Raw genomic sequence first — 26,839 nt, forward strand, 5'->3', positions numbered from 1 at the left:
AGCTCTTCGTAAAAGTGAATTCTCATAATCCTCGGACCAAAGTTGTTTTAGTGAAAAGTTTGTGTGTGTGTTGTGTGTGCTTGTGTGTGTTATTCATATAAGCAACAATGTATAATACGCCTAGCAGTATTCTCTTAACGAAATGTTATTTGAATAGACATAAATAACCGCACATACAAACAGCACTATTGTTACGAATAAAGAAGATAATCAAAGCAATACAATGCAGGCACGTGAGTTAAGAAGGTTAAATATCGGAACAATTAAATAGTTTTTTTCACTTCACTAGACTATCCAGTCTGTAAACGGAGACCGCTATAAATTATTTGATTTGTTTTATCTGGAAGCTTGTAAAGCAAGTCAGTCACAAGCAGAATGTATGTTTATAAGCATCTTAACTTTGCTTGTAAATTATTGATTAATTAAATATTGTAATAGAAATGAGACTTAAACCGTACACGTACTTTTTAGTATAGTAACATAAAAAAACGTAAAATATTCTCTGTAATGTATATATGTAATTTGAAACTCTATTATATAATACACTACTAATTTTTAATCGGAATGCATGTATGGATATCATAATAATATTTGTTGCCTACATACAGTATACTGAATGGAATTTGCTGACGTTGTAGTCCATTGAAATGTTACACTTTAAGGTCTTAGCATGCGTTAGAGGATGCTAATTTATTTAATAGATGTGCAGGGGGGGATTAGTAGTAGCTAACTTCAAGATTGTGGGGTCACTGCCTTTGTCCCGCACCGTCATCTAATAGTTTACTAGCTGTTGCCCGCAGCTTCTTAATATATTTACATGGTGCAAACTTTCATCCCCTATTTTATCCCCTTGGGGGAAGAATTTATCAAAATCCTTTCGTAGCGGATGCCTACGTCATAACATATATCTGCATGCTAAATTTCACCCGATCCGTCCGGTGGCTTGGGCTGTGCGTTGATAGATCACTATGTCAGTCTTTGAGTTTTATATTATATTTAGACTAGCTTAATGCCCGCAGCTCCGCCCTCGTAGTAAAGGAAAAGATAGAGTACCCAAAGTTTTCTGCACCTATTTTCCGTTCCCCTAGGGTTTCCGAAATTAAAGCTCCTCATACATATATCCTTTCTCGAACCTTAAACTATCATATGTACTAAATTTCATCTTAATCAGGCAGACAGATTGCATTTATAATATAAGTAGGGATTGTTTATAATTTGTTATGATATAAATGACTTTGGCATCTTTCTACTTCCGTTCATGGTGATAAAACTGAATAAACTGAATAAGCATTACTGGAAAATATTATCATATTTTTTATAATTCGCATGGAGTTGTTGGAGGAAACGTGATACAGCAAATGTAGGTATTTGCAAAAACAAAGCGTTTACTCTGACGTAAATATCCTACCGTTGATAGAACACAAGTATTTATACAATCTAGGTTTAAGAAATATCTGCTATTTAACATAGTAGCACATATTGTTCTGGAATAATAGTACCTCTAACACTAATATTAAATAACAGAATGTGCCGACCCGACCATGATATAAATTAAAACGTTTACTATGATTAAAATGTGAAGTAAAGAAATTGTTTGAAAATCTCAAAACGTAATTGAATCAGATTTTCTTTATTCGTGATTGCCGTGATCGAAATGGTTGGTTCATTTGAATCACGGACATCGAGACTCCGGTAAAATTGTCTTTAAAAAGGACTCGGTACGCAAGGTTGGCCAGAAAAAGCACCTCAATTATGAGCTGATTTATATTGAAAGCGTTACAAGGTTTAGGCAACGTGTGGCGTACATATATGGTTAAAACAACGTAGGAAATGTTTAGCTCTGTACGTATAATCACTCCTCCTATTTTAAAAATGCACATAGTTCTCAGGCATTTTCTGCAAGTAACCTGCAAATTGCCTGGACAAACCACAAAATAGGTTACAAACACAATAAAAAAATAATCCTTTTTTTAAGTCGGTTGAAAATCAGCAATTTTAATACCATGTAGTTGCCTATTTTATATAATAAAAATCGATCATCAACATTTTAATAAACATGAAGGTTCTATCGTGACACTATTAATAGTTATTGCAGAAGAGAGCTTTACATGTTTTAAGGATACATTTTTGCAAACTATGGAGCAGTTTTAAGTTTATAAAAACTATATGGCCTTTAAAATGCGAATGCCATACGCAGTGAAGTTGACCTCGAGATGTAAACACATAATTACCATCTTGCTCACCTTTCTCTACAAACATGTTATGCAATGCCTTAAGGCGAAGGAACAAGTCTTTTATATACATGACTGGCTGTCTTAGATCGTTGTTTACTAGTACTGTTTTGCAATACCATATGTCTAGTTATTGTATTATCGTATTAATAGCGAAAGTTTATCAGGATGTTATGATGTGTGGATGTTAGCAACTCAATAACGGAATCACGGATTGTACAGGACTTGTGATCTATTTCGTAATGCTAGTTGAAATTGGGCCTAAATCAAAAGTTATTAGTTAGGAAAATTATCTATTTATAAAATTCAATATTTTAACCGGCGTGAAATATATTATGCATGCTGCTGTGTTTCGTTCAGTGAGTAGGGGAGCCGGAGGCCCATATCCATTTCCTTGCGCTTCCCCGTCCTTTCCTTTATTCCTCTCGTCTCTTTTAAGGTCTGCAATCGACCTTACGCCTCTGCGAATGTTCATGGGCGGTGGTAGGGATTACCATCAGGCAACCCAACTCTATCGCCGACGATGACATAAAAGGAAATATCAAGAGGGAAGCAATATCAAATTACCCTGGATATACCGAATCTATTATCATTTAATAGAGCAAGAACTTCCCTAAAACTCGTAGAAAAGTATCAATTTCATATTCGTCGATAGTATTTTGAAATACTACACTCCACAAAAAGTTGAGTTAATAAAAGCTTTGGTTACAAAGCATTCCATGGCGTCTTTTATGGCGAAGTTATGGTATTCAGTCCAAACTCGTACCACGTCGAACAATACCAACATAAATGGGGACAACACTTACATTTTTATCGCTATTTACTTAGAAAATTGTGAAGTAAACGCTTATGATTGCTAATTGAGGTATTTAGGTCGATATCGTTGCCTTGCATTGAGTGCATTAAGATAGTCGTGCAATTTATTTATCATGATATTGTATGGGATTAAATGGAATTATTGCAAATACCTCGTGTTTGTTATATGAGGATTTATTTTAAACCAATACGTGTGTTCATTGTATGTGTGTGTGTTGTGTATACATTGATAATGTAAATTACCATGTCGCGACAGACACATAAATTATTTATATATTCAGTTTATCGAACGAAATATGGGTCTATAGTGTTTGGTTTGTAAAATATATTTTTATGCTAAAGAGTATTTTTTTCATTGATATAAAAAAACACAACAAATTTGTTTATCTTCTGTAAAAGTTGAGAAAATACATATTTTTTTTGTAATTATCAATTATAAGTAAGTATAAGTAATCGATGCCATAACTAAATATTGGCAATATTTCGTTTAAAACGATAAGGTTAACAGATATCGATATATCTCATAATATGCAAAGAATACAAACTGTATATGCAGATTGTTTAATCACGTGAACGAAGTTAAATTATTCCTTAATTATGTTTAAAATATTGTGTAAAATTTTATATTATTATCTCAGTACAGCACTAATAGAGCCAATTGTTTGTTAAATTTCCTACGTTTGGTGGCAGCACTGCCATGACTGTGAAGGAGACACTCACATCTCTAAACTGAACGGATCCAGCCTCGCCCAGTTCTGACACCGACGTGTAAGCCGCCTCTGGCTGGATGAAGAGCTGGCAGAGCGCCATCTCCTCGCTTCTGAACATCGCCCCCATGCTGGTGGTCTATTCTGTTCCCCCTTTCTGTAACAAGCATTAAGAAATAAGACAGGTACACGAATGAAAATACACAATAAAGAGCGGGATGATGAGAGTGGGGGTCATGATATTGTATATAATTAGAAAACCCTTTGCCCACGGCTTCGTATACATTAAATTCGGAGTAGTTTACAAGAATTTTGAATCACTCTATCTATTAATAAAATTCCATCACAATCCGTTGCGCAATTTTCAAGATTTAAGTATACATAGGGATATAGGGATAGAGTAAGCGGCTTTGTAATATACTATGTAGTGAAATGATTGAATATATTAATTTTCCTAAAGCCCTTTTCAGCTAAAGGAATAGGCGGGTTGCATGAAATTATTTCTAGGATTAGAAAGTTGTGGATAGAAATTTGCCTATAGTGAAAAAATAATAATTAAGGAATAAAAGTTTACACGCATTTCCTACACTAATATCTCATAGAAAAAATAGAATATAATCATTACATCATTCTTAGTCATTAATTAAGAAGTAAACATAAGTGACAAATTGATGAATCAGTAGGTATCCTAAAAATTACTTCTCTTTTTTTGTAAATATTATGCAGGTAACAAAATGAAAAATACGAGTTTTTAGCGACCTTAATATTTTTGCTTACGTCATATTACATGCACACAGCATTATATTGTAAAATTCAATTTAATTAAATGGTTTTAAATTGAACATGTAAAAATATGATTTAATTTATCAGCAAGTAAATAAATAAATTCATCCTACTTAATATTATAAATGCGAAAGTTTGTAAGGATGTGTGTGTGTGTGTGTGTTTGTTGCTCTTTCACGCAAAAACTACTGAACTGATTGCAATAAAATTTTGTACGTAGACAGCTGAACAACTGGAATAACATATAGGTAACTTTTTTCCCCATACTCCTACGGGATACGGACTTACGCGAGTGAAACAGCGGTTCGCAGTAAGTTCATTATAGTTTAGACAACTAGAATCTACCCAGTTGATTTTTGTTCTTACTTAAAGTGACTAAACGTTCGACCATTAACCGATAAACATGACCTTTAAATAGAACAATTATTAGGTCGATAACAATTTCATTACGTAATAGAATCTTTTATTTTCTAATTATAATAGTTTACTTGTTAACTGTAACACTATCCATTCTGTTGACCTCGAATTCAAACTGTGTCGATGTCCGAAACATATTTCTTGTAGCATTACATTTATTGTCATTTGTAATTCCATCGTATTACTAACGTAGTTTTAACCGTAGTATCCAGAAACGAAACTGGATTCGTTCTGATCCGACTGCATTTTGGGGTTTTCAGCCGATTGGCGTTATTATTTTTGTGTTTGATACCAAAATTGATGTTTGCTCCCTTTTTCTAAAATACTGTGGTATTTTTCCCCAAGGACGTTGGTGAACGTTTTTCTAGAAAATTATTATATCATTAGCCTTACACTTTACTTATTTATGTAGGTTGGCTACCCAATTGACGGAAAAGAAGTTGGTGAAGCGTCTGATGGTAAGCCATGAACATTTGCAGAGGCGTAAGGTCGTTTGAGAATCTTATGTCTCAACAGATGGTTTGCCGACTTTATATGGAAAGGGATAAATAAAGGCTTGACGAGAGGAATAAAGGAAACGACTGGGTAGGGTAAGGATAACGATACGGGACTCCCCACACATTATCTAAAAATAAATGTTTAATCTTTGATTCCTTTGTTTAGTAGTTCACAGTACCTAATGATTAATAGTCTTTAACTAATCTGTCAGTATTCTCATAAATGACTCATTCGATTCATTCCTGCAGTATTAACGTAAATATAAAGTTAAGTGAACTTGTAGGTATAAAAAAATGGAATGGCCATGTGTTTAAAAATAAATTACTTTGCTACGTGTACAAAATGTAATAAACAATAGACATAACAAAGGTACTTTAAAAATATTAAAGCATGTATCTTATAACATGGAATTATAATGCGCTATGAGATTTATTCCAAATTGTGCTGCCTACAATTGTGTCACGAACCCTTTTAAGAGGCAAGGTGGTGTTGATTGGATGATTGAAACGGTTTTATTGTCAACAATCATAGATGGCAGTGAGGAGGGGAATTGAAGTGTAGGTATACTCATATTTTTACTTTTTACGTATTAAAACGATAAATGTTTATCTTCAATGACGTACTAAACAAATAGCAACTTGCATTACATTTGAGTAATGACTGCACGTTTTATAAATCAGTTCATTGTTTACTCAAGAAATTCTTTGTTAAAACTTGAGGTGTGAAAACACACACATTCTTATTTAGATCAAGAAGCAAATTTATCTATGTTGGTTATTATATCTGGTATAAAAAACAGGTGCCTAGATAGTTTTAAATCATAGTTATTTATAATATCTCTAAACTTATATTATAAAGAGGAAACATATGTGTTTTAGTAATACATGTTTGTTCTTTTTTCACACAAAAACTACTAAACCGATTTCAAAAATTCTTTCACCATGAAAAAGCTGCATTTTAACTGAGTGACATAAGCTATATTTGTACGTCCTTCCTTCCTTCCTTTCATCCTTGTTTTAATTCTCATCTGAAATTCCATTTCAATAGTAAAAGTTATGTGGAAAATTAGGGAACCCATTTATAATAATATTATAGTATGTATTATTCGAGCATTTTTTAACGTTCCTGCGTAATGTAGAACCTTAATGTTTAACGTTACAGCTCAAAAACTGGCCAAACCTGGCATACTGAGGTATTTATTCAATAAGCAAACTGGTATGATGTCATGATATGTGCACAACATAAAATCAACCTTAACTTCAATAGATACAGTATATAATTGTGTGTTTTGCACACGTTGTGCAGATCAATGCAATGAATGAAAAAAATGCTGATGATGGTTGAGATAACATTGGTGACTGTTTTTACGACTTTCGTGAATGTATGTTAATCAGTCCGTAACCTCTAAAGTATGGGAATTAGGTGGAAAAATATCCTTTTAGCTTTATTAAAAAAATAAAAAAAAAATAGCAAGTTAGGTACTGACTAGCTTTTCGCCCTCATGTCACTCAGTGAAGTTGCTTTCTAATGGTGAAAGAATTTTTAAAATCGGTCCAGTAGTTTTTGAGTTCATCCATTACAAACAAACAAACTTATTCTTCCTCCTTTTAATATTAGCATAGATGAAATCGGTCCATTAGTTCCTGACATAAGCGCTTTCAAACAAATATAAAAACTATTGAACGTTATAGTATAAGTAATAGATACGCCCTACGTGATGGTGTGTATGACACATTTTTAAAATTTTCGTGAATATAAAAGAATACAAATATAAAAAAATTAAAATAAAAGTATACAAAATATACCAATTTTATGAATAATTATCTCTCACGTAATAACCAGTTAATACACTCAAAAATGTAAAACGTCTTCAAGAAACAAACTAATGATCGAGTTAAATATTTACGGCTTAATTAGCGTAATTATAAGCTATTCAAGTTTATTTACAGTCTAAAAACGAGAATCTTAATAGTGTTCAACTAAATCTTTTCGTAATTTACATAATAACAATAAGAATGATGCTTTTAGACAGAGCGTCGCTATTGCGACGTCATCTACCAATGACAAAAAAATTCATTTGAGTTTAACAGATTTTATAAATATTTCATATTACATTATGATTGTTTCGCATGTTAATTATATGTTTAAAATTTATATTGTTGTTTTATGTTTAGCACAATAATTAACTAAATAGATACAGGTATTCTCTTAAAAATCGTGAATAAAGCAGATACCTAAGCCTTCAGTTGGTAAGACATGAACTAAATTAGTTATTTTTAGAAGGTATAGCATTACATTTGGATGTACAAGGCCTAGAATTTTCTACACTACGCATATTAAAGTTTTAACTTATGAGCTATAGAATTAGCTATGCATATGTATAATAAATATATATTTCTTTAAGTATTGAAAATGAGATTTCCTTTAACTTTCTATGGGGCTCAATATATTTCTAACTGGCGGCAGGACAGCAAGAAGCAGAAGTGGCTGGACAGCGGCTTCGCACGCTTTAATTCGGAGTTGTTTAATAGATGTTATACATATAAACCTTCCTCTTGAATCACTCTATCTATTAAATAAAAATCCGTTGTGTAGTTTTAAAGATTTAAGACAGGGACAAGGAAAGCGACTTTGTTTTATACTATGAAGCGATATGTCCTTATTACGTACATTCAGGCTGTTAGCTAAAATAGAAAAGTGTAACATTATCTATGGCCCTGTGGCCAAAACCTCAATTTCCTAGTCAGTATGGAAATATGAAGACATTGTTACTATCCTTACTAATATTATAAATGTGAAAGTGTTTTTGTTTGTCTTTCTTTCGCTTAGAAACAGAGAGATGTTATGGATTTATGTATGGAGATTAATAGAAGCTGGAAATGTTAACCCGCGCTGAAACATCTTATTACAATAGGAATTTCCTTCGATTAAGCGGGCGAAGCCGCGGGCGGAATGCTAGTAAATAACCAACGCTACTGTTTCTATCGTGATTGGTTACACATCAATACTTTCATTCACAGTTAATTAGTTTCATTTAACGAAGCACAGCGACCATGCGCAAGGCCAACTGTTTTTTATACCATATTGTTTATTATGAATCGGCCCAATTCTTTCGCCGCCACAATGGAGCGTGCCAGTGTGCAGAAATTTCCTAAACAAAATTCCTTGTATAAAAACATAGGAACTATATTGTCTGATCTTTTGTGGAGAATTCTTTTATAGTGCGCAAGGATCGCTTCTAATCCTAATAGAGTTGAGGAAAACTTGACGATTCTAAGGAGTTTATATGATGGAGGTAATGCAAATGATCTTCTATTGTGTTTTTATATCCTCTTGAGTAAGAATTTATCCGTCATAGCAACAATTTCATCATCCATAAACTCTTTATCATAAGTAACCTGCATATCTAATTAATAAATCAGTATTAATCTATACTAATGTTATAAAGCTCAAGAGTTTGATTGTTTGTTTGTTTGAACGCACTAATATCAGAAACTACTGGTCCGATTTGAAAAATTCTTTCTGTGTAGGACAGCCCATTTATTAAGAAAGGCTATATATGAACCACGGGCGAAGCCGGGGCGAAAACTATCAAAAATATCAGACATAGGTGTTCTTAAATATTATACAAGTTGTCCCGCCAGTGGTATGCTGAATGGTTTTTATAGTTTTGCAAACTCTCATTATGGTAAAAATACTTTAACAACAAAACGACGTTCTTTATTTGGCCTTTTCTTAAGATCTATGTTATCATATCTAGCTTCACTCTACCGGCATATACCGCTCCGCTAATGTGGATATTTTGCCTATGAAAACATTATCTTAAGTGTGCGTAAGTTTTAGTTCGAGCTCGTTGCATGTGACGTATAACCTAGCAGCAAGATATCGTTACCTAAATATCGTGGGTATGCGACAGAACTTGTTTCAATACTGATTTCATTCAAAACACGACTATATACGTGAAAGAATTCCGCGCAACCTGTCTCCTATAGTATGTGTATTCTTCTTAAAAACCTGATTTGAATCTATAGTTACAGAGCTTATAGATTTTACATATATACGTATTTGATTCATAAAACCTCAAATATTTTAATAAAATGTAAGCATAAATACTATCTTGCAACCTTTTTATTAAAATTAATGCAATTAAGTTAATACTGCTGCAGACCGCGTGTTCGCTCGCGTGGTGAAAAAAAATAAACAGATACACATGACACATTTTTTTAGCGCCATCTGACAGAATTTATATATTTCGGAGGGATATATGGATCTTCCGTGGACATTTCGTTCTATAATAAAAAACTTGAAATTATTTTATTGTTACCGACCCTTGATAAAACGATACAAAGTTTGGATTAATTTGGGTCAAAATCGAGTCCAAAACAGTCAGTTTATGTAACAAACATACAGGTAAAGCTAATAAAAGCATATTAGAACAACACCATTGCGACGAAATAGAAAGACAAACAAACATAATATTAGTTAAAAATAAATTTTAGAAATTTTGTAATCATTTCATAACCACCCGTATCTAACAAACCAACTAAAAATCTACTAGAGTTCTCCACTGACAACTGTTAGCACTGTTAGTGAAAACGTTAACATTAAAATAATTAAGAATGCAACGGAATAAACAATATCATATTATCTGCGAAAATACCACAGCATTATTATTTATTATTCTGTGGTAAAGAAATAGTAATACGTATAGTATTATCTGTGGTAATACTAAGAAACAGATAGCTAATTAAAATGTCAAACGCGGTATAGATTTGAATAATTTCAAGTTTATGATAAAATCTGTAAAATTTAGTTAACACGTAGGTTTTCGTTTAGCATTTTTAAAGTGTTTCGCATTCTTATCTTTAAAATTATTATCGGTTGTCGACCTTACTTTGATATATATTATGTACTCGTTACTTCCGCTATGGTCCATCGCATACAATATAATGTAATTCTTTGTTAAGGTTTCCACCGAAAAAAATTGCTTTATTTATTTTTATTTACAAATGTTTTCATTGATTTTGTTTCATAAATATTGTTATGTAAGAAACATGAACTTTAATTGAAAATTTTAACTAAATCTTTTTAAAGAGGACTTTAATATACTCTATATCAAAGTTTGATTTTCAAAAAAATATTCATAATATGAAAAATATGCATTGCTAGAATAGATCAGTAGAATAATTTAATATAAATTCAGAACACTGTGGAGTTGTATAAATTATAGAGTAGAATAATATGTTTACGAATTCATTCGCATGCTTATTGCTTATGTATGTACTATGTACATACAATGTAAGTATATAAAATCGGTGAATTAGGGTTGGCACATCTTAATTTTAAGGGCCTGCGATGCTATTGAAAGCTCGATAGATACTTACTCTACATGGTTTAAAAAAAACAGCGATGAAGCGGGAAATACATACAGATAACGTTCACATGTATTTATTTTATAATAGACTAGCTTTTACACGCGGCTTCGCACGCGTTAATTCGGAATAGTTTAAACAAGGGACAGAGAAAGCGACTTTGTTTTATAGATTAATTTCCAAGTACAAACTATATACCGCCTATTTTCCGTTTCTGAAATCCTACCATTCAAAGATTGAGAGAAAGGAGAAATCAAACGTGCAATATACATTTTTTACGTGTGTGAGTCGAGCACGCTTCGGCGGGGGTGATCGTTTACGAACGGCGAACCATCAGTTCAGTTGCCCACTATTACATAAAGAAAAGAAATAAAATAATTCATTATCATTGTCGTGTGTCAACCCTGTAACAGACCGAGATCTTGCGCAGGATAATATCAACTGAAGGTTGGTGTATGCACTGGTATTTATAAAACTCTCGTTATTAATGTATGAAGGTCATGGACAAGGCAATTTCCGTCTCTCTGTTTCCGTTTGTGACCTTATTGACTTTTTATCCGTCTTAAAAAACTTATCCTCAGTTATTTGATATAAAAATACAGGTATAAAAATAGTACATACACAAATAGACTTACACCTTATAAGTTAATTATCTAATATGATTTAATATGAGAACTTATTCACAAATATCTCTGATGGACTAAAGGGAAAGGATATTTGTATTAAAAACAAATATAAATTCTACACGTGACTACATAGATAATTAATAAAATTGTATAGTTAGTAAGGAATAAAGGTCTATAAATAAAGTTAACTTTATAATTTATAAAACGCACTATAGATAGGTACCTATACAAACATTGTTCAGCTGTTTAATAACGATTTTGTTATTACCTCGCACGTTATTTACAGATTATATTATGGCAGTGCACTAAGATATTACGTTGCATATTAATGGTATGCTCACATCGAATTCTGGGAAATTCTACAGAGAGGAAGCGAGAAATCAGGTAATGATCTAAGCAGGAGCAGTTTTTACGATAATCTGTAATGTAAATGGCTCCGATACGTCGATAAATCAAGTAAATTTAGTGTAAATACTCCAGATGCATTATGGCTTCCTTCATAATTCAAACAAGAGTTTGTTGTTTTAATATAATGGGTGAACAAAGATTCTTTAGAGTGTAGGTTAAATTAAAACGTATTCGGCATGTTTTGAATAATTTTTCTACGAAAACCTGATGCGGTATATAGTAATAGTTCACAAATACTTCCAACATTTTTTTTATTTCTTAAACACACTGTAAATACAGATTCAACATACATAACATATCATAGAACTACAAAGGTATCGATAAAAGTTAAAATAACAAGGCTTCAAACTCTCGCAAGTTGGTTTGTGCTGACGGAGACTACCCATATGTTTAGGCGAGTTTTATTCCTGATTAAGTTTTTTTTTCATCCCGGGTTCCGGTTGAGGTTAAACAAACAATTATTGTTTATATCAACAGTTACTTAATTTATACAATATTTACACAAGGATTAAAATAGGAATATGCATAATCACCACATTTTACATGATATTCAAATAAATAATCGAGGCTCATCGATTAGGCTGTCGGACGTTTAAATGTTATACAAACGTTGGTAACAAAAATATTTTAAACTCGAAAATGTTTACGCAATAAATTAAATAAACTGTGACTAATTTGTATGGTGTTGAATTTATACTTTACGTTACAGTATTGCTGCGCCCGTAAAACATACGCTTGTGACGAAAAAACGTATTTTAATCTGAACAAAAACATTAAAAAGCTAAAAACCAACATTATGTAAATTTTCTTTCGGTTTTTTGCACGAACTTAACTTTTTTTGTGGAAGTTGTGAAAAGATATTTAATTCGCCTTCTACCAGCACCAAAAAGAAACGAAATTAAATCGGATCATCCGTTCGAGAGCTACGATGCCGTAGGTAAACAGAGAATTTACCAATATATATACCTACCTACAATGCATAAAACGCAAAGGTCTGATGTATCAACGCGTAGTCCGAACCAATGGAACGATCAGGCTAAAATTTGGCATGCAGATAGACACTACAACGCAGGCATCCGCTAAGAAATGAATTATACATTCTAAACCCCAAGGCGAGAAGGAACCCCCTTTTCGCCTTGGCCTAACCCCAAGGCGAAAAGGGGGATGAAAGTCTGTATCATGTTTTGTGTAAAAAAATATTTTAACCACGCAGGCATAGCTCTATAAATCGTTCATCACTACATAGTATAAAACAACGCCCCTTTCTCTGTCCCTAAGTCCCATTATATGCTTAAACCTTTAAAACTACGCAACGGGATTTAATGGTTTTTTTATTACTAGATAGAGTGATTTAAGAGGAAGGTTCTTATGTATAATAACATCTATTAAACTACTCCGAATTTCCGTGCGAAGCCGCCGGAAATTTCTAGACTGGGGCTTATCAAATGGATTATAACATAGTACTCTTAGTATCAGAAAATCTTATGTCCAAAAGCAATACATGTCACTAGTGTGATAAACGTTAGACATGGTGATGTATTGCAGGCTTGTCACGATAAGTGTGATCTATCAGTGGCAGTAATGGAAAGGTTTTATATTATATTCTAAGTTTAGAGGCAACGCTAAAGATGTGATAGCGGAATATTTAGATAAAGCTATCTGATAACTGTAGGTTATGTTAATATTACTTTAATTTTTTTAAGAGGAGGTATGTACTATTGTACCTAATCATCTTTAACAGCGAAGGTTACATAATAATACAGAAATGGGTTCTTAAGTATGATAGAAAAGGGAGATGGGATTATAATTACAATAAAAAGGTGAGAGAAATAAAACTCTGAGCATCAGTAGTACCAATAACTCTGTGGCATCAGTATATATACTTTTTTCTTTCATTATATTGAGGTTAACCGGCCTTCCAGACCAAGAAATAATTATTTATCGATTATTATTGTTCCAGAATGAAAATTAATATTATACAGTTGAACATAGAAACGATCCGTGATATGGATCACATGACGCCTCTAATAGAAGCTCTTTATATTGTTATGATAGCTCCACAAATCACTTAAATTCGTATAATATATAAGTTATTTTTAGGGTTCCGTAAGACAAAAAGTAAAACAGGGATCTATTTCCAAATTTCTATCTGTCTGTCCGGTCGTCTGTCACTAGGCTTCATAAGCCGTGATGGTTCGACGGCTGAAATTTTCAGAGATGTTTTTCAGTTGCCACTATACTATATAATAAAAGAGTAGTTTTAAGCAGCGTTTGGTACGTATTATTACATTATTTATAGTTGCTCTTTGGCTTATTTATACGAGACCCTAAGTATCGTGAGACCGACTCGGACTTGACCGATTTTTTATGTTACATTATATGCATTCTCGTATGTGCCACCCTTGGGTAAATCAATTTCATCAATTCCTTTTTCTAGTATCACATCGGATAAAAAATAAAAATTGTCCTACCTATAAATATATAATGCATAGATACATACATAATATGCAGTGTGTAAAATTACCATTTACGCCAGTTTAAAATTAGTTTCTTACGAAGGTCATTGCATATTTCCCATGAATTGAAGAAGCATTTGAAATGAAACATAGCTTGTTAATTACTCGTGAAATAATTGAAATGCAGTAAATAATCAGCAGAAATTCCATGGTAAAAATTATTTTTGTAAGTTTTTAAAATTCGTAATGAATATTTTTTATTAGCTAAATTACATTTTTTAAATTTAGTTTAGTGCGTTTCATTAATTTTATTTCATTTTAACTAAGTTAGTAGGTACCATTATTTCAATTTTATCCTTATCAAAGAAAATACTATGTTAAAACGAATTCAGTCATTATATTGCCGTAAAATAGCAATTTATATGCGTAATAACCACGGCATTTCTCTAAAATACACAGAAAACACATATTACCACATTCTACAAGCGCAACATAAGTTAGTAAAAGCAATAAAATCAGGAAGGATTTATTTAAAAATAGAATACATTTCACATTGGATATTGACACAGGTTATTATTAAAAAAAAGTTAAAATAGTAAAAGAAAAAACAACGCACCAGTAATCGTATTTTGAATTCGTAAATGGAACGACGAACACGTTAAGCGCGACTCACGCGCAGTGGCAAACTGACTGAGTTGTTATGTTGGTGCCTCTGAGCATGTGACCGGTTAGCGGTTGACGTGATGGGATCCTTAACGATAATTTGATCGTAGATGAGTTCATGACCAACCAGAGGGACCATTTAAACTTGAATCGACAAAGTTAAAGTTAACTATCATTATTTTCTAGATATTTTGTAGTGGCTAGCGCTCCAGTTTAACGCTTTATTTTACGGTTTATTCTTACATTCTATAAAAACGATTACCATCTACACCTACTCACAACTAAAGAAACAATTAAATTTTACGCGAATAATGCCTATAACCATATTTTTTTATCACTTAAAACTAAATTCTGAAAAGTGAAAAGAATTCGCTGTGGTACAAATAATTTTAAAATGATAAACGAAACGACGACGACTAACAAATAAATTATTTTGGAGTGCTTTTAGGTACGGGTTTGTTTTCGACTTATATGGTATTTAGATCTATATGTACACTCTAAAGGTTTTCATTATACATTGTATAGCCTAGCCCTTTCTGCTCCGTCACACCTCTACTAGACCGAAACGTTTTTTGTCCAATCCTAAGTTCATTAGTTTGGCCCTCGATGTTATAAATTTTTTTATAATTTTTATTGTTTACTGAACCGTCACGAATTTAGACTTCAAATATAAATAAATGTATCATGTGTATTACTTAAGTATTCAAGTGTGATCGTAAGAATAAAATCTCACTAATTAACGCATGAAATATTCTTATGTTTCGTGAAAGATAGTGAATTGTTAACCTATTCAAATATACTTACGTAACAAAATTCCCGAAACCAACTACTGATAAAATCGTGCAACTGATGTTTGTACCTAATCAGCTGATGATAAAAGATTTTCATCTCGTGATTTCGCGTTACGGTTGGCAGTACTGTGTTTCGCCTCCCCACCATTGTGTTAACAGTATTATTAAGCATACATTAAATTGCTTTTACACGACTAGCTAGGTATACAAACATGATGTAATATTATCAGAATAATTTTAATATTCCTCCCGTAGCAAATCAGGAATACCTTAAATTTTACATATTTTTTGTCAATAACACGACAAAAAAAAAATATTGGTCTGAGGATTGGCTTAATCATTCATTGCAATGTAATTTCAAACTAAAGAGGAATGACTTAGGTTTAATAATTTTGTTTGTATTAAAAACATTATAAAAGAAAATTATTTAGCATCGTTATGTTAATGATGTCTAAATGTGCATCCCAAAGTTGCATATTTTACACTACTCTTTGGGTGACTACCTACGAATCATTAAACTGAGATGAAAATACATAGTCTAAGAAAGTACCAGGAAATATAATTAATCTTGACTGAAAATGTTCTTATTCGATCAACGGGAATACGGAAATAAGTATTCAAGGCTAAACATAGATTTGTAGGAAACAATAAACTTTTTTGAAATCAACACGACTCTGATGGATTGCATAGCTTTTGTAGTTTGAAATCAAACTGTAGTTTTCTTTGTATCTATGTATATATTATTAAGGATAGCCATTAATTATTTATCAAAAAAAGATATACATATACATATACATGTTTACATATTATACATATACATATTTAATATTTCATAAAAAAAAACAATTTCACTATCGAAAAAATGCGGCAGTTTTTTATAAATTTGCTTTGATTGTTTTTTTGTCTACGTATTTATTTAAAACAAGCAATTGCCGACGGCTTCGCACTCGTGAATTCGGAGTAGATTAATAGATATCATTATACATATAAACCTTCCTCTTGAATCACCCTGTCGATTAAAAAAACTCCATCAAAATCCGTTTCGTAGTTTTAAAGATTTAAGCATACATAGGGACATAGGGGCAGAGATAGCGACTTTGTTTTATACTATGTAGTGATAGTGATAAGCTCAATCAGACCTTCTACAACAAAATAATATCAGAGGTCAAATTGACAGCATTGTTTTCCACTTGTTTTAAATTATTGTACGGAAATTTTTTATTTAGGGCTAGATTTAATCTGTTTAACTAAATATGTTTGAAATATGGTAAACCAATTAATTACATTTATTTTAATAACTGGCAATACTGGTTAACAGGCCAAGTTACCAGTATAATACGATTGAATGTATAACGATTTTCCTACAAAATATATTTTTTTAATACAATTTGATTTATCAAGTTCTTATAAATTTGATTTATTAAGTTCTAGAGATAACTGAACCTCCTTAAAAATTGATCACTATAGGGTGTATTATCAGATTTTAGTCGTTTCGAAAAATAATTAAATGTGTTTCCTTGACAAAAATTTTCTTTCTACGGTATTTAGAGTACATACTTTCTTCAGTTAACGTTACAAATTTCCATCTTGTATACAAGTAGGCATCTGTTATATGTATAAAGAATAGATATTTGCTGAATTAAACCACTGACATTTTCGGGTGAATATCCATTATTAACCTGAAAATGTATTGTATACTAATAATAAACATGGGATACAATTAAAGAAACAAATAAAAAATAAAACATTTATTTACTCCAGCCCAATTAGAAATCAATAAATTCATTTAACATATCATATAAATCCACCGATATTACTAAGTTTACGTCAATTCAATAACATTGAAGAACACAAGTGGTATTTACATCTAAACATAAAACAAAAAAAAACAATAAAAAATTACTGGGAACATAATTGAGATGTAAAAAAGAACAAAGCTCCCACTTTTATTATTTGCTAATAATAATCGATAATTAAAAAAATATATAAGTTACTATATTAATTTTTAATGTTATGTAATTGTGTACGTATACAGCGAGAAAAATGACAAACAAAACCCATTTAAGACAACCTGAAACTATAAACATGTATAGAATTAATATAATATACACGTACGTATCTATAGAACATCTATTTTGCGAAAACTGCTTCAAACATCACATTCTCGAGTTAGTAAACTGTTGCACAAATTAATTTGAAAATTTCTAAGCAGTAAAACTTTGACCATTTATGCAAACCTTTTATTTATTTTTTATTGTATTTCTAATTACAAAAAAAAAAAAATGCATTGCTCTTTTAAGAAATGTAGAGATGTAGTTTACATCGCATATCGATTGTACATCAATTTGTAAAAAAAACCAAATAAAAAATCGGGTCAGAAAGATGCATGACATATAATAATTGATTTTATTCTATTCGAAATATCTAGAAAATCTACAAAAGCGCGCTATATTGTCATTGTTGATTCAAAGCTATTTATACCTATATTAAGGTCAACGGTATTCAATGTTTTAATATATATTCAACTATATTAAGTAAGATTCGAACTAACGGACAAAATCATAGACGCAAAAAGTACATTAGGGTGAGTTTAGAACATTTATACGTATATGAATGAAATGTCATTTTGACAGTCACAGAAAATGACAATTAAATTACCTGTCTTATAATCATCTATTTAGGCATATTTTTGTGTGCACAATAAAAGACAAATAACGTTCACAGTATTACTAACAACCTCTTGTTTTATACAAAAAACAATTTAAACGATTAAAAACTAATGGAAAGGGATACAATAGTATACTACAGATTGCACTATTCTTTCGTCTGCGCTGCTATTTTCTTTAACCTAAAATAAAAGAAGTGTTAAAAAAAATTAATCGAAATCGAATTTGCGTGATTGACAAACAAATAATAATATATTAATAGTTTAATAATGGCTAATAATAATAATAGCTTTTGCTTGCAGCTTCGCACGCGTTAAATTGGGAGTAGGTTAAAAGATCTAATATATAAAATTCTCGTGTCACAGTTTTCGTTGCCATACTCCTCCGAAGCGGCTTGACCGATTTTGATGAAATTTTTTGTGCTTATCCGGTATCTATGAGAATCGGCCAACATCTATTTTTCATCCCCCTAATAGATCAGAGTGAGGCAGAACAGCGTTTGCCGGGTGCAGCTAGTTAGTTATTAACCGTCCTCTTGAATCAGTCTATCTATTAAAAAAAAACATCAAAATCTGTTGTGTAGTTTTAAAGATATAAGCATACATACATACATACATACATACATAGGGACAGATGTGGCTTTATACTATTTAGATAGAGATGACAAACTTTCATTTGTTTGTATGAACAAGTTTTAGTCATGTTAACTATTTAAATAATTTTTTTTATGTTGGATAACTAATCTTTAATCATATTAAAAATGTGAAATGCATCATTTTTTTGTCCTTCATAAAAACATTTTTAAGAAAATATTAGTTTCATTATAAAAATCATACTTATGTAGGGCACAAATACTTACAAGTTAGTCTAGGAACTTTCATTGACCACAGTAAGGTGTGGCTACATTTAATTTTTACAAATTCAGAACCATCAAAGGTATTGGATGTGCTCACTAAAACTCCGTATTTTAATGGTTGATTGTCTAAAAGAAATGAAAAATAACAAACATGATTAAATCTTATTTGAAATAGTATGCAATTACAAATAATGAATCAATTTGACATGCAACAGAGAATGTATAATAACAGAGAATGTATTAAATACAAAAATAAGTTTAATTGAAAAGTACAAATTTTAGTTTGAATACACCTTTTATTTAGGTTATGCTGGGTTTGAATATTGAACTCTGTATGTGTATCTGTAAATGTAATCTGTAGATTAAAAATTACATTCTCGAATGCATTCTAAGAATGTACGTACCAAGGCTCTATAAAGCGTTCATGCAATATGAAACAGAATTTGGCTTAAAGGTCTCGTAACCAAGCCATTAAATATTTAAAAAAAAAAGCATGTGAGAATACAGTGAGGTTTTAGTTGGTAAAAATCTGACATAACCAACAATCCCTGGAGCTATGGTTATTTTTTGAAAAATTTCCCAGTTTAAAAAGAGGCTACTTGTTTGTTCACATAGTAACAAATACGTAATCTACAGTCTGATGTGAACTGAACATACTTCAAAGTCCAAACATGAATGAGTGAATCGTACAATTACATTCCTCCTAGAAGCACTTTTGAATCCTCATAACACAGATTTATCTATTTACTACATAACAAAGAAAAACAAAAAAACTCACTCAAATTCCACTTCAATCCACTAGTTGTGACAAATTCACAACTTTCACCAATCGGCACTAAAGAGCACCAAGCCCTTTTATTACTTCTAGTATCCTCCGGAACAAATATCACATGATCTCCGGGTGAGAGAAGCCAGGACATTGTATCGTCAGACATTATATACACTTTAGTGTTGGGACTCAACAACTCTCGTTCTCTGACAAGAAAAAGTGTTTGAATGTTGCCTAGGATTTGGTCTATGCGGCCCGAGTTTTGACCAATAGCTATAACGTGATCCATCTGAAATATAAGAGGTTAGGTTTGGTACAATGATGATAACTATTTATTTGCTCCAATACGAAAAGGACACGAAAAATCAACATAACACAAAAATCACACAATACACAAAAAGGCAGCCGTATCACTAAGATGGCGATTACTTCCAGGCAACCTTAGATCGAGGTTATGAGTTATAAGAGGTTGATGGTGTATGACACCAGTGGGAACATATATGGGCTGATAATGATGATGACATGTAAAATTATTTTTCTTATAATTTGCAATCTCACCTGCGTCTCATGTTGTTTGCAATGATTATTCAATTCCATCAATGCCTTTGTAAAATCTGTGTCATTTTGATCCGGAGTATGCAAAGCCTGTAATATAATTAGATATTCCTTGAACTATGTCTATGTACATATATAAAAAATTTGTTTACTACAACTATATAATCAAATGATAAAATTTCTATTTAACATAAATATTCTTATCCTATGTGTATTCAAAGCTATTCATCTGAAATACAATAGCAACAATGTTATTGCATTTCTCTATAACTTACTATTTGTTCTACAACATAAATAAAAGATTTGAAAAGTCCTAACATGCATTTAAAGTTTACTTCTATCATAGTAATGTTAATTTCACCTTACAACCTTTCTTTTTATACTCCTGAAGTAGATCTGTAGTGATGGAGTCAAAGTCTCCAGTTATCATATCTGGTAGCCGCATAGCTTGCTGATCTTCAAATGACAGATTTTTCAAGAATTTGTTCCAGTGTGTTGTACCACCGTCAACAGTCATCCTAAATGATGCTGAAAATTAATAACTTACAATTAAATATAGCTCTATCTACCACTGTTGAAGATTGCCTATATCTACAAACTTTATCAAAACAGAACACTTCAACCTTTGACAAAGGTTGAAGTATTGTATTTATTTAAAACTATAGAATTAGTCTTGATTGGAAACCGTAGAAAAATCTATCTATAGATATGAACATACATGTTAATTTAAATAATATAATAATATTAACTATAAAACATAATAACTTGTAAAAGTTCAGTTATAAGGATTGAATTTTATTTTATTCCATTTACAACTACAAAAACAATATCTCCTTACCCCCATTCCATAAGCCCTTAACAAAGTCTTGACTCTGTGATATGGGCCGATTTAATACTAAAACAGCATATTTAGTGTTTTTCCTTTTCTCTATGTCAAGTATATTTGTAATATCCCATTTCCAACTATTTGTTATGTTACACATTTGTTTGCATGATGCATGCTGTAAAGAGAAAAAATGGCACTATTTCTTTGGTTATCCCTACTAATATTATAAATGCGAAAGTAACTCTGTCTGTCTGTCTGTCTGTTACGCTTTCACGCCAAAACCACTGAACCGATTTTGACAAAATTTGATATGAAGATAGAAATGAACTTGGGAAAGAACATAGGATACTTTTTAACGCGAAAAAAGGGTAGAAAGGGTTGAAAGAGGGGATGAAAGTTTGTATGAAAGTTCGTTATTGTCAAACCGATTTTGATGAAACTTGGTATGAAGATGGAGTTAAACGTGGGAAAGAACAAACCATACTTTTTGATGCGAAGAAAATACTCCTTACCATGTCGCGCGATATAAGCGAATTCTACGCGGGCGAAGCCGCGGGCGAAAAGCTAGTATATAATATATGAAATAAAAGGCCTATACATATATAAGAGGAGTTATATTTGTGAGCCTATACATATGTAAGAGGAGTTACATAATGTGATTATTATGAGAAATAAGTATGCCCAAAATTCAAATGTGTTATGTTTCATACTTGGTGTTCTATTCCATCTTGTTTAAAAAAAAAGTATTTAAATTATAATCAATCACATCAACCAAGAACACTTTTTCCACAATTATTATATTATTTTGCACAAGAATATAATAATTGTGAGTAACATAAGATTTTAAGAGTAAAAGTAAAATAAACTAGAACTTATTCAGAAGTATTCAGTGACACAAACACAGGTTACTTAATTACTTTAAATGTTTCGTCTATGTAGGAAAGAATAATAAAAATTATATGAATGGATTAATATAATTATAATTACTAGATGAGATATTATTTTTATTAATGTTTTGCTCACCTCGTGTACAAGTCCATTAGTAGTCATTGTGCTCTTTTATAATTTGAAATTTAAGTCAGCTATGATAAAAAATTATGATAATAGGTTGCACTTTACTGACAAATTTATCATACACTAATGTGCACTCATGACCTTGACTTTTATTTCAATGTAATCAATATTTACAAACACTAACCTACATTAAATAACATTATCATCACTGCAATTAAATTTTTATGTGACGACGATATAAAAAAAAACGAATAAACATTTCACCTGAAAGAATTTTGACACAAATTTGAAATTTCGCCAGATATTTGATTTTGAAGTTTGAGAACATCTTACTTTTTTATTTCGTTTGTAATCTTATAAGCTAAGTCTTTTTGCTTTCATATTAAATGCAACTTCATTGGCATAATAATAAACAATGTCACTTATTCAGGGGTTTAAGCAGGGTTTTAAAACGTAATAAACATAGATTCATACATTACGAAAGAACATTAACATATCATTTAAAATATTTTTTCATGTCCTTCTTATTTATAAATCAACAATTAGGTGTATTGCATATATCGTATTTGTATGCTTGACATGGATTAAAATGCTCTTCATGGTCCCTCTTCTTCTTCTTTGTGAATAGATTCCCAATGGACTTCTGCAGTTTCAGTCGCATTATACTCTCATAATGTTGTTTTTAATTATCTCTGATGAACATTGCTTGTTATTTTTGTTTAATCTGCAGTGAAAAGTCAATACGTCAAACTTGTTGACTGTTGTGTGTTATGACTTTAGAAGCATCAAAATTCGAGAATAACTTTGTGATTTGCATATTGAGTATAATTTGTTTTCGAATCTGAATAATTTTCTGTGTCTAATTAATCTTATTTGCCAAAAATGAACAGGATATTTGGAAGAGGAAAACCTAAAACTCCAGGTCCCAGTATAACAGACTGCATAAGTAATGTAAGTTGTTTAAACGACAAGAAAGTATGATTCATACCTTGAAATACTTATAAGAATTTTGTAATTTCTAGGTGGATAGCCGAGCAGATAATATTGAACAAAAGGTTCAAAAACTAGACGCGGAGCTAAGGAAATACAAAGATCAAATGGCGAAAATGCGAGAAGGGCCAGCAAAAAATTCTGTGAAGCAAAAGGCAATGAGAGTTTTAAAACAGAAAAAAATGTACGGTTCTTACTACTAAACTCCAATAACTTCTATTTACTAACTGGATATGCTTTTCTTAATTGTTTGTTTAATTACTACATACACTTACTTACATTAGATACTTAGGATATTAATTAAGTACTGTATTCTAGGTACGAACAACAGATCGAAAACCTCAGAGCTCAATCATTCAACATGGAACAGGCAAACTATGCAACACAAACATTGAAAGATACTCATGCCACAATCACAGCTATGAAGGATGGTGTCACATCTATGAAGAAAGAGTTCAAAAAGATTAATATTGATTCTATTGATGTATGTATCTGTTTTCTATATTTAGAAATTTTTGATTATTTATTTATTACTATATGTATACTATTAATAGTATCCAAAACATCCAGAATGAGACTACTGCATTTGGAGTAAGGATTCAATACATTTTAATCAATTTATCTATTGCTAGCATTTACCCACGAATCTTGAATCACTCTATTTATTGAAAAAAAAAAAAAAAATAAACCAACAAAATTCAGTGCATACTTTTAAAGATTTAACCATTTATAGGGACAGACAGAAAGCGACTTTTTTTATACTGTATAGTGATGTAAAATTTGTACTCCATGGTTCTGTTATTCCAGGAGACTAATAATGATATAATCTTATACCTTTAAACGAGCAATTCTTGTATATATATATAATTGGAATCTCGGAATCGGCTCCAACGATTTTCATTTAATTTAGTATATAGGGGGTTTCGGGGGCCATAAATCGATTTAGCTAGGAATCTTTTTTAGAAAATGTCATATTCGTGTTTTATCGACTTCAACTTACTTTTTTTAACAAATAGGAGGCGTTTGAGTAGTCCCAATTTATTATGATTCTTCCTGACATCTATTGTTGAATAATAATACTATAATGCGAAAGTTTGTGAGGATGGATGCATATGTATGTGTGCGTCTGTTACTCTTTCACGCAAAAACTACTGAACCAATTGCAATGAAATTTGCTTCGTAGATAGCTGGACAACTGAAATAACACATAGGCACTTTTTATACCGATATTCCTACGGGATACGGACTTACGCGGTTCCGACCGCGGTTCACAGCTAATAATAACTAAAACAATCAAGGGACATGATGAATCTAAAGAAATCTTTTTTCCATTATATTCTTTGCTAATGCTTTTGTCCACAAGGTTTGGTTGGTAATCAATGTTTAGCTAGATCAATTCAAATTGCAGGATGTGAATGATGAACTGGCGGACATGTTGGAGCAGGCTGATGAAGTGCAGGAGGCGCTGGGCAGGCAGTATGGCATGCCGGAGATTGATGATGATGAGCTAGCAGCGGAGTTGGATGCATTGGGTAAAAAGCACAATAATTCTATTATTGTTAGAATTTTAGAAAGAAAAATTTTTATCATTCTGTACTGTGCTTTTGTAGGCAATATTAAATATTTTTGTGTGCAGAAGTATGATACTGTATAGAGATGCAATTCTGCTTTTGAAATGATCGTTTCATCAACCTCTATTTAACAACAATTATTTATACAGTTTTTAGTTGATTAAGTAGGTTTTTATTGCATAGTTTGCAATATTTATCATTAGTAATTGAGCCTTAAGGTTGGTTGTTTGATTTGGAATTATTTATAATCTTCCTTGATGAATTGGCTATCTGGTATTAAAGTAATTTTAAAAATTCAAAGTACTTGATTAAAAGTATAATAAGTACCTGTGATAAAAGGATTCAAACAAACTCTTTATATTATCATATATCCTCCATCCAATATGTAGCTAACTAAGACTCTGGTGAAATTGATACAAGCATACATCCTACATACAAAGTTTTTCCATTTCCAGGTGATGAGATAGCATTAGACGACGACACGTCATACCTCGACGATGTGGTCAAGGCTCCCGCAGCACCAGACAAGGAGCCAGGTGCGGACAGCATCAGAAATAAGGATGGCGTGCCAGTTGATGAGTTCGGTTTGCCACAAGTGCCGAGTGCCGCTCATGCTAAATAGATAGATATTTGTGAGTATTCTCATAGTTATTTTATTATTATATATATATATATATATATATATATATATATATATATATATATTCGATTCTAAAAGTCCCAAGATGCATTTATCTCATACAAAAATTTAGCTCGTAACTGGAATAACATATAGGCAACTTTTTATCCCGATATTCCTACGGGATAAGGACTTACGCGGGTGAAACCGCGTGGCGCAGCTAGTATTTTTATAAAGCAAAGCTTAGATGCGAGTGAAACAAGACTAAACTGAGCGGAAAATTTCGAATGTTTTTGCACATTTTATACGGACTTTTAAACGATGATCACTTAGATCTTGCGTATGCGCGTTTCGGGCATTTTATATATCTGTGGCTGTCTGTAAAATATTAGCCGAAAGGATATGTAAAAAAAAAAAATGTGAATTTGTGAGTTTATAACGTTGAAGGGGTAATCTATAGGTCTACTAAACTGAACTGCTTACTGCTTACTTAATTTTAAAAATAATTTTACCAATAGAAAGGCCACATTATCTGTGAATGTAACATAGGCTATAGCCCCAAATATATTTGATTTTGTTTTTATCCCGTGTAAACCGGGCGGAGCCGGGACGAGCGGCTCTAAATTTATTCGTCGTGTGATTATTTATTCCGTAAAATATATCTTGTGAAACTTACGAATAACTAAATACTAACTTTGATTTTCATTGTTCACAGATTGTCAATATTTCATCATTATATATTATATAATATTATTTTTTAATATAATACTATGTTCATTTTTTACAATTTCGATATTAAGTTTACAAATTAAAAATATAAATTGAAGAACACGCTACCAACATAGAATTAACTAAATGGTCTCACTTATACTGAATAAATAATATATAATTCAGGCAATAGGATTGCTATAATATCATCATGACTATAATATATGAATTAAATCTGTTTAAAGGAGTCAGTTGCATACAAACATACAAGTGAAGCTAATATAAAAGCGTGTCGAAAAGAGATTCAAAAGCTATTGCACATTTATAAATATTTATCATTTAAATAGTTTGTAATATTAATTATAATAAAAATAGCAGTTATACTTGTTGCAATGTTGCTTTAATGTTTATTTGTGAAAGTAAATGTATTGAATTAATAAATTGTTTTAAAGCTTTAAATGTATTTCAATCGACATTCTTAGAATTACATTGGTCAT

At 31.4% G+C, this 26,839-nt stretch overlaps 3 protein-coding genes across 3 annotated transcripts in view; 1 reads left to right on the forward strand and 2 right to left on the reverse strand.

Moving 5' to 3' along the window:
• The window catches only part of LOC119840628 (V-type proton ATPase 116 kDa subunit a1), a 22,489-nt gene extending 7,426 nt beyond the window's left edge, over nucleotides 1-15,063 (reverse strand). Inside the window, exons 1-2 of the mRNA XM_038367318.1 lie at nucleotides 14,931-15,063; nucleotides 3,768-3,911 (exon numbers count right to left, since the gene is read on the reverse strand). Coding sequence (XP_038223246.1) covers nucleotides 3,768-3,884 — 117 coding nt within the window. The 5' untranslated portion in view covers nucleotides 3,885-3,911; nucleotides 14,931-15,063. The remainder of the gene's footprint in view (nucleotides 1-3,767; nucleotides 3,912-14,930) is intronic.
• Nucleotides 15,064-18,063: 3,000 nt separating this feature from the next.
• On the reverse strand, nucleotides 18,064-22,726 carry LOC119840392 (thiamin pyrophosphokinase 1). The gene is made up of 7 exons (XM_038366990.1): nucleotides 22,464-22,726; nucleotides 21,453-21,615; nucleotides 20,976-21,142; nucleotides 20,618-20,704; nucleotides 20,069-20,348; nucleotides 19,294-19,416; nucleotides 18,064-18,616 (listed from the first exon to the last, which is right to left on the reverse strand). Exons 1-7 carry the CDS (start codon nucleotides 22,488-22,490, stop codon nucleotides 18,612-18,614), a joined length of 852 nt encoding a protein of 283 aa, XP_038222918.1. The 5' UTR covers nucleotides 22,491-22,726; the 3' UTR covers nucleotides 18,064-18,611.
• Nucleotides 22,727-23,195: 469 nt separating this feature from the next.
• LOC119840518 (charged multivesicular body protein 5) lies at nucleotides 23,196-26,776 on the forward strand. The gene is made up of 6 exons (XM_038367173.1): nucleotides 23,196-23,405; nucleotides 23,477-23,628; nucleotides 23,763-23,928; nucleotides 24,853-24,976; nucleotides 25,471-25,647; nucleotides 26,350-26,776. Exons 1-5 carry the CDS (start codon nucleotides 23,337-23,339, stop codon nucleotides 25,635-25,637), a joined length of 678 nt encoding a protein of 225 aa, XP_038223101.1. The 5' UTR covers nucleotides 23,196-23,336; the 3' UTR covers nucleotides 25,638-25,647; nucleotides 26,350-26,776.
• Nucleotides 26,777-26,839: the final 63 nt, after the last annotated feature.

Source organism: Zerene cesonia, chromosome 6 (genome assembly GCF_012273895.1).
Source record: "Zerene cesonia ecotype Mississippi chromosome 6, Zerene_cesonia_1.1, whole genome shotgun sequence".
Lineage (NCBI taxonomy): Eukaryota > Metazoa > Arthropoda > Insecta > Lepidoptera > Pieridae > Zerene > Zerene cesonia.

Excerpts from the sequence above, each read along its gene's own strand:
- LOC119840392 (XM_038366990.1), bottom strand. The coding sequence starts at position 22,490 with ATGACTACTAATGGACTTGTACACGAG. Across the intron at positions 20,349-20,617 it reads GCAAACAACATGAGACGCAG|ATGGATCACGTTATAGCTAT; the intron begins GTGAGATTGCAA and ends CTTATATTTCAG. Across the intron at positions 19,417-20,068 it reads TGGATTGAAGTGGAATTTGA|ACAATCAACCATTAAAATAC; the intron begins GTGAGTTTTTTT and ends CATTTCTTTTAG.
- LOC119840518 (XM_038367173.1), top strand. The coding sequence starts at position 23,337 with ATGAACAGGATATTTGGAAGAGGAAAACCTAAAACTCCAGGTCCCAGT. Across the intron at positions 23,629-23,762 it reads GTTTTAAAACAGAAAAAAAT|GTACGAACAACAGATCGAAA; the intron begins GTACGGTTCTTA and ends ACTGTATTCTAG. Across the intron at positions 23,929-24,852 it reads TTAATATTGATTCTATTGAT|GATGTGAATGATGAACTGGC; the intron begins GTATGTATCTGT and ends TTCAAATTGCAG.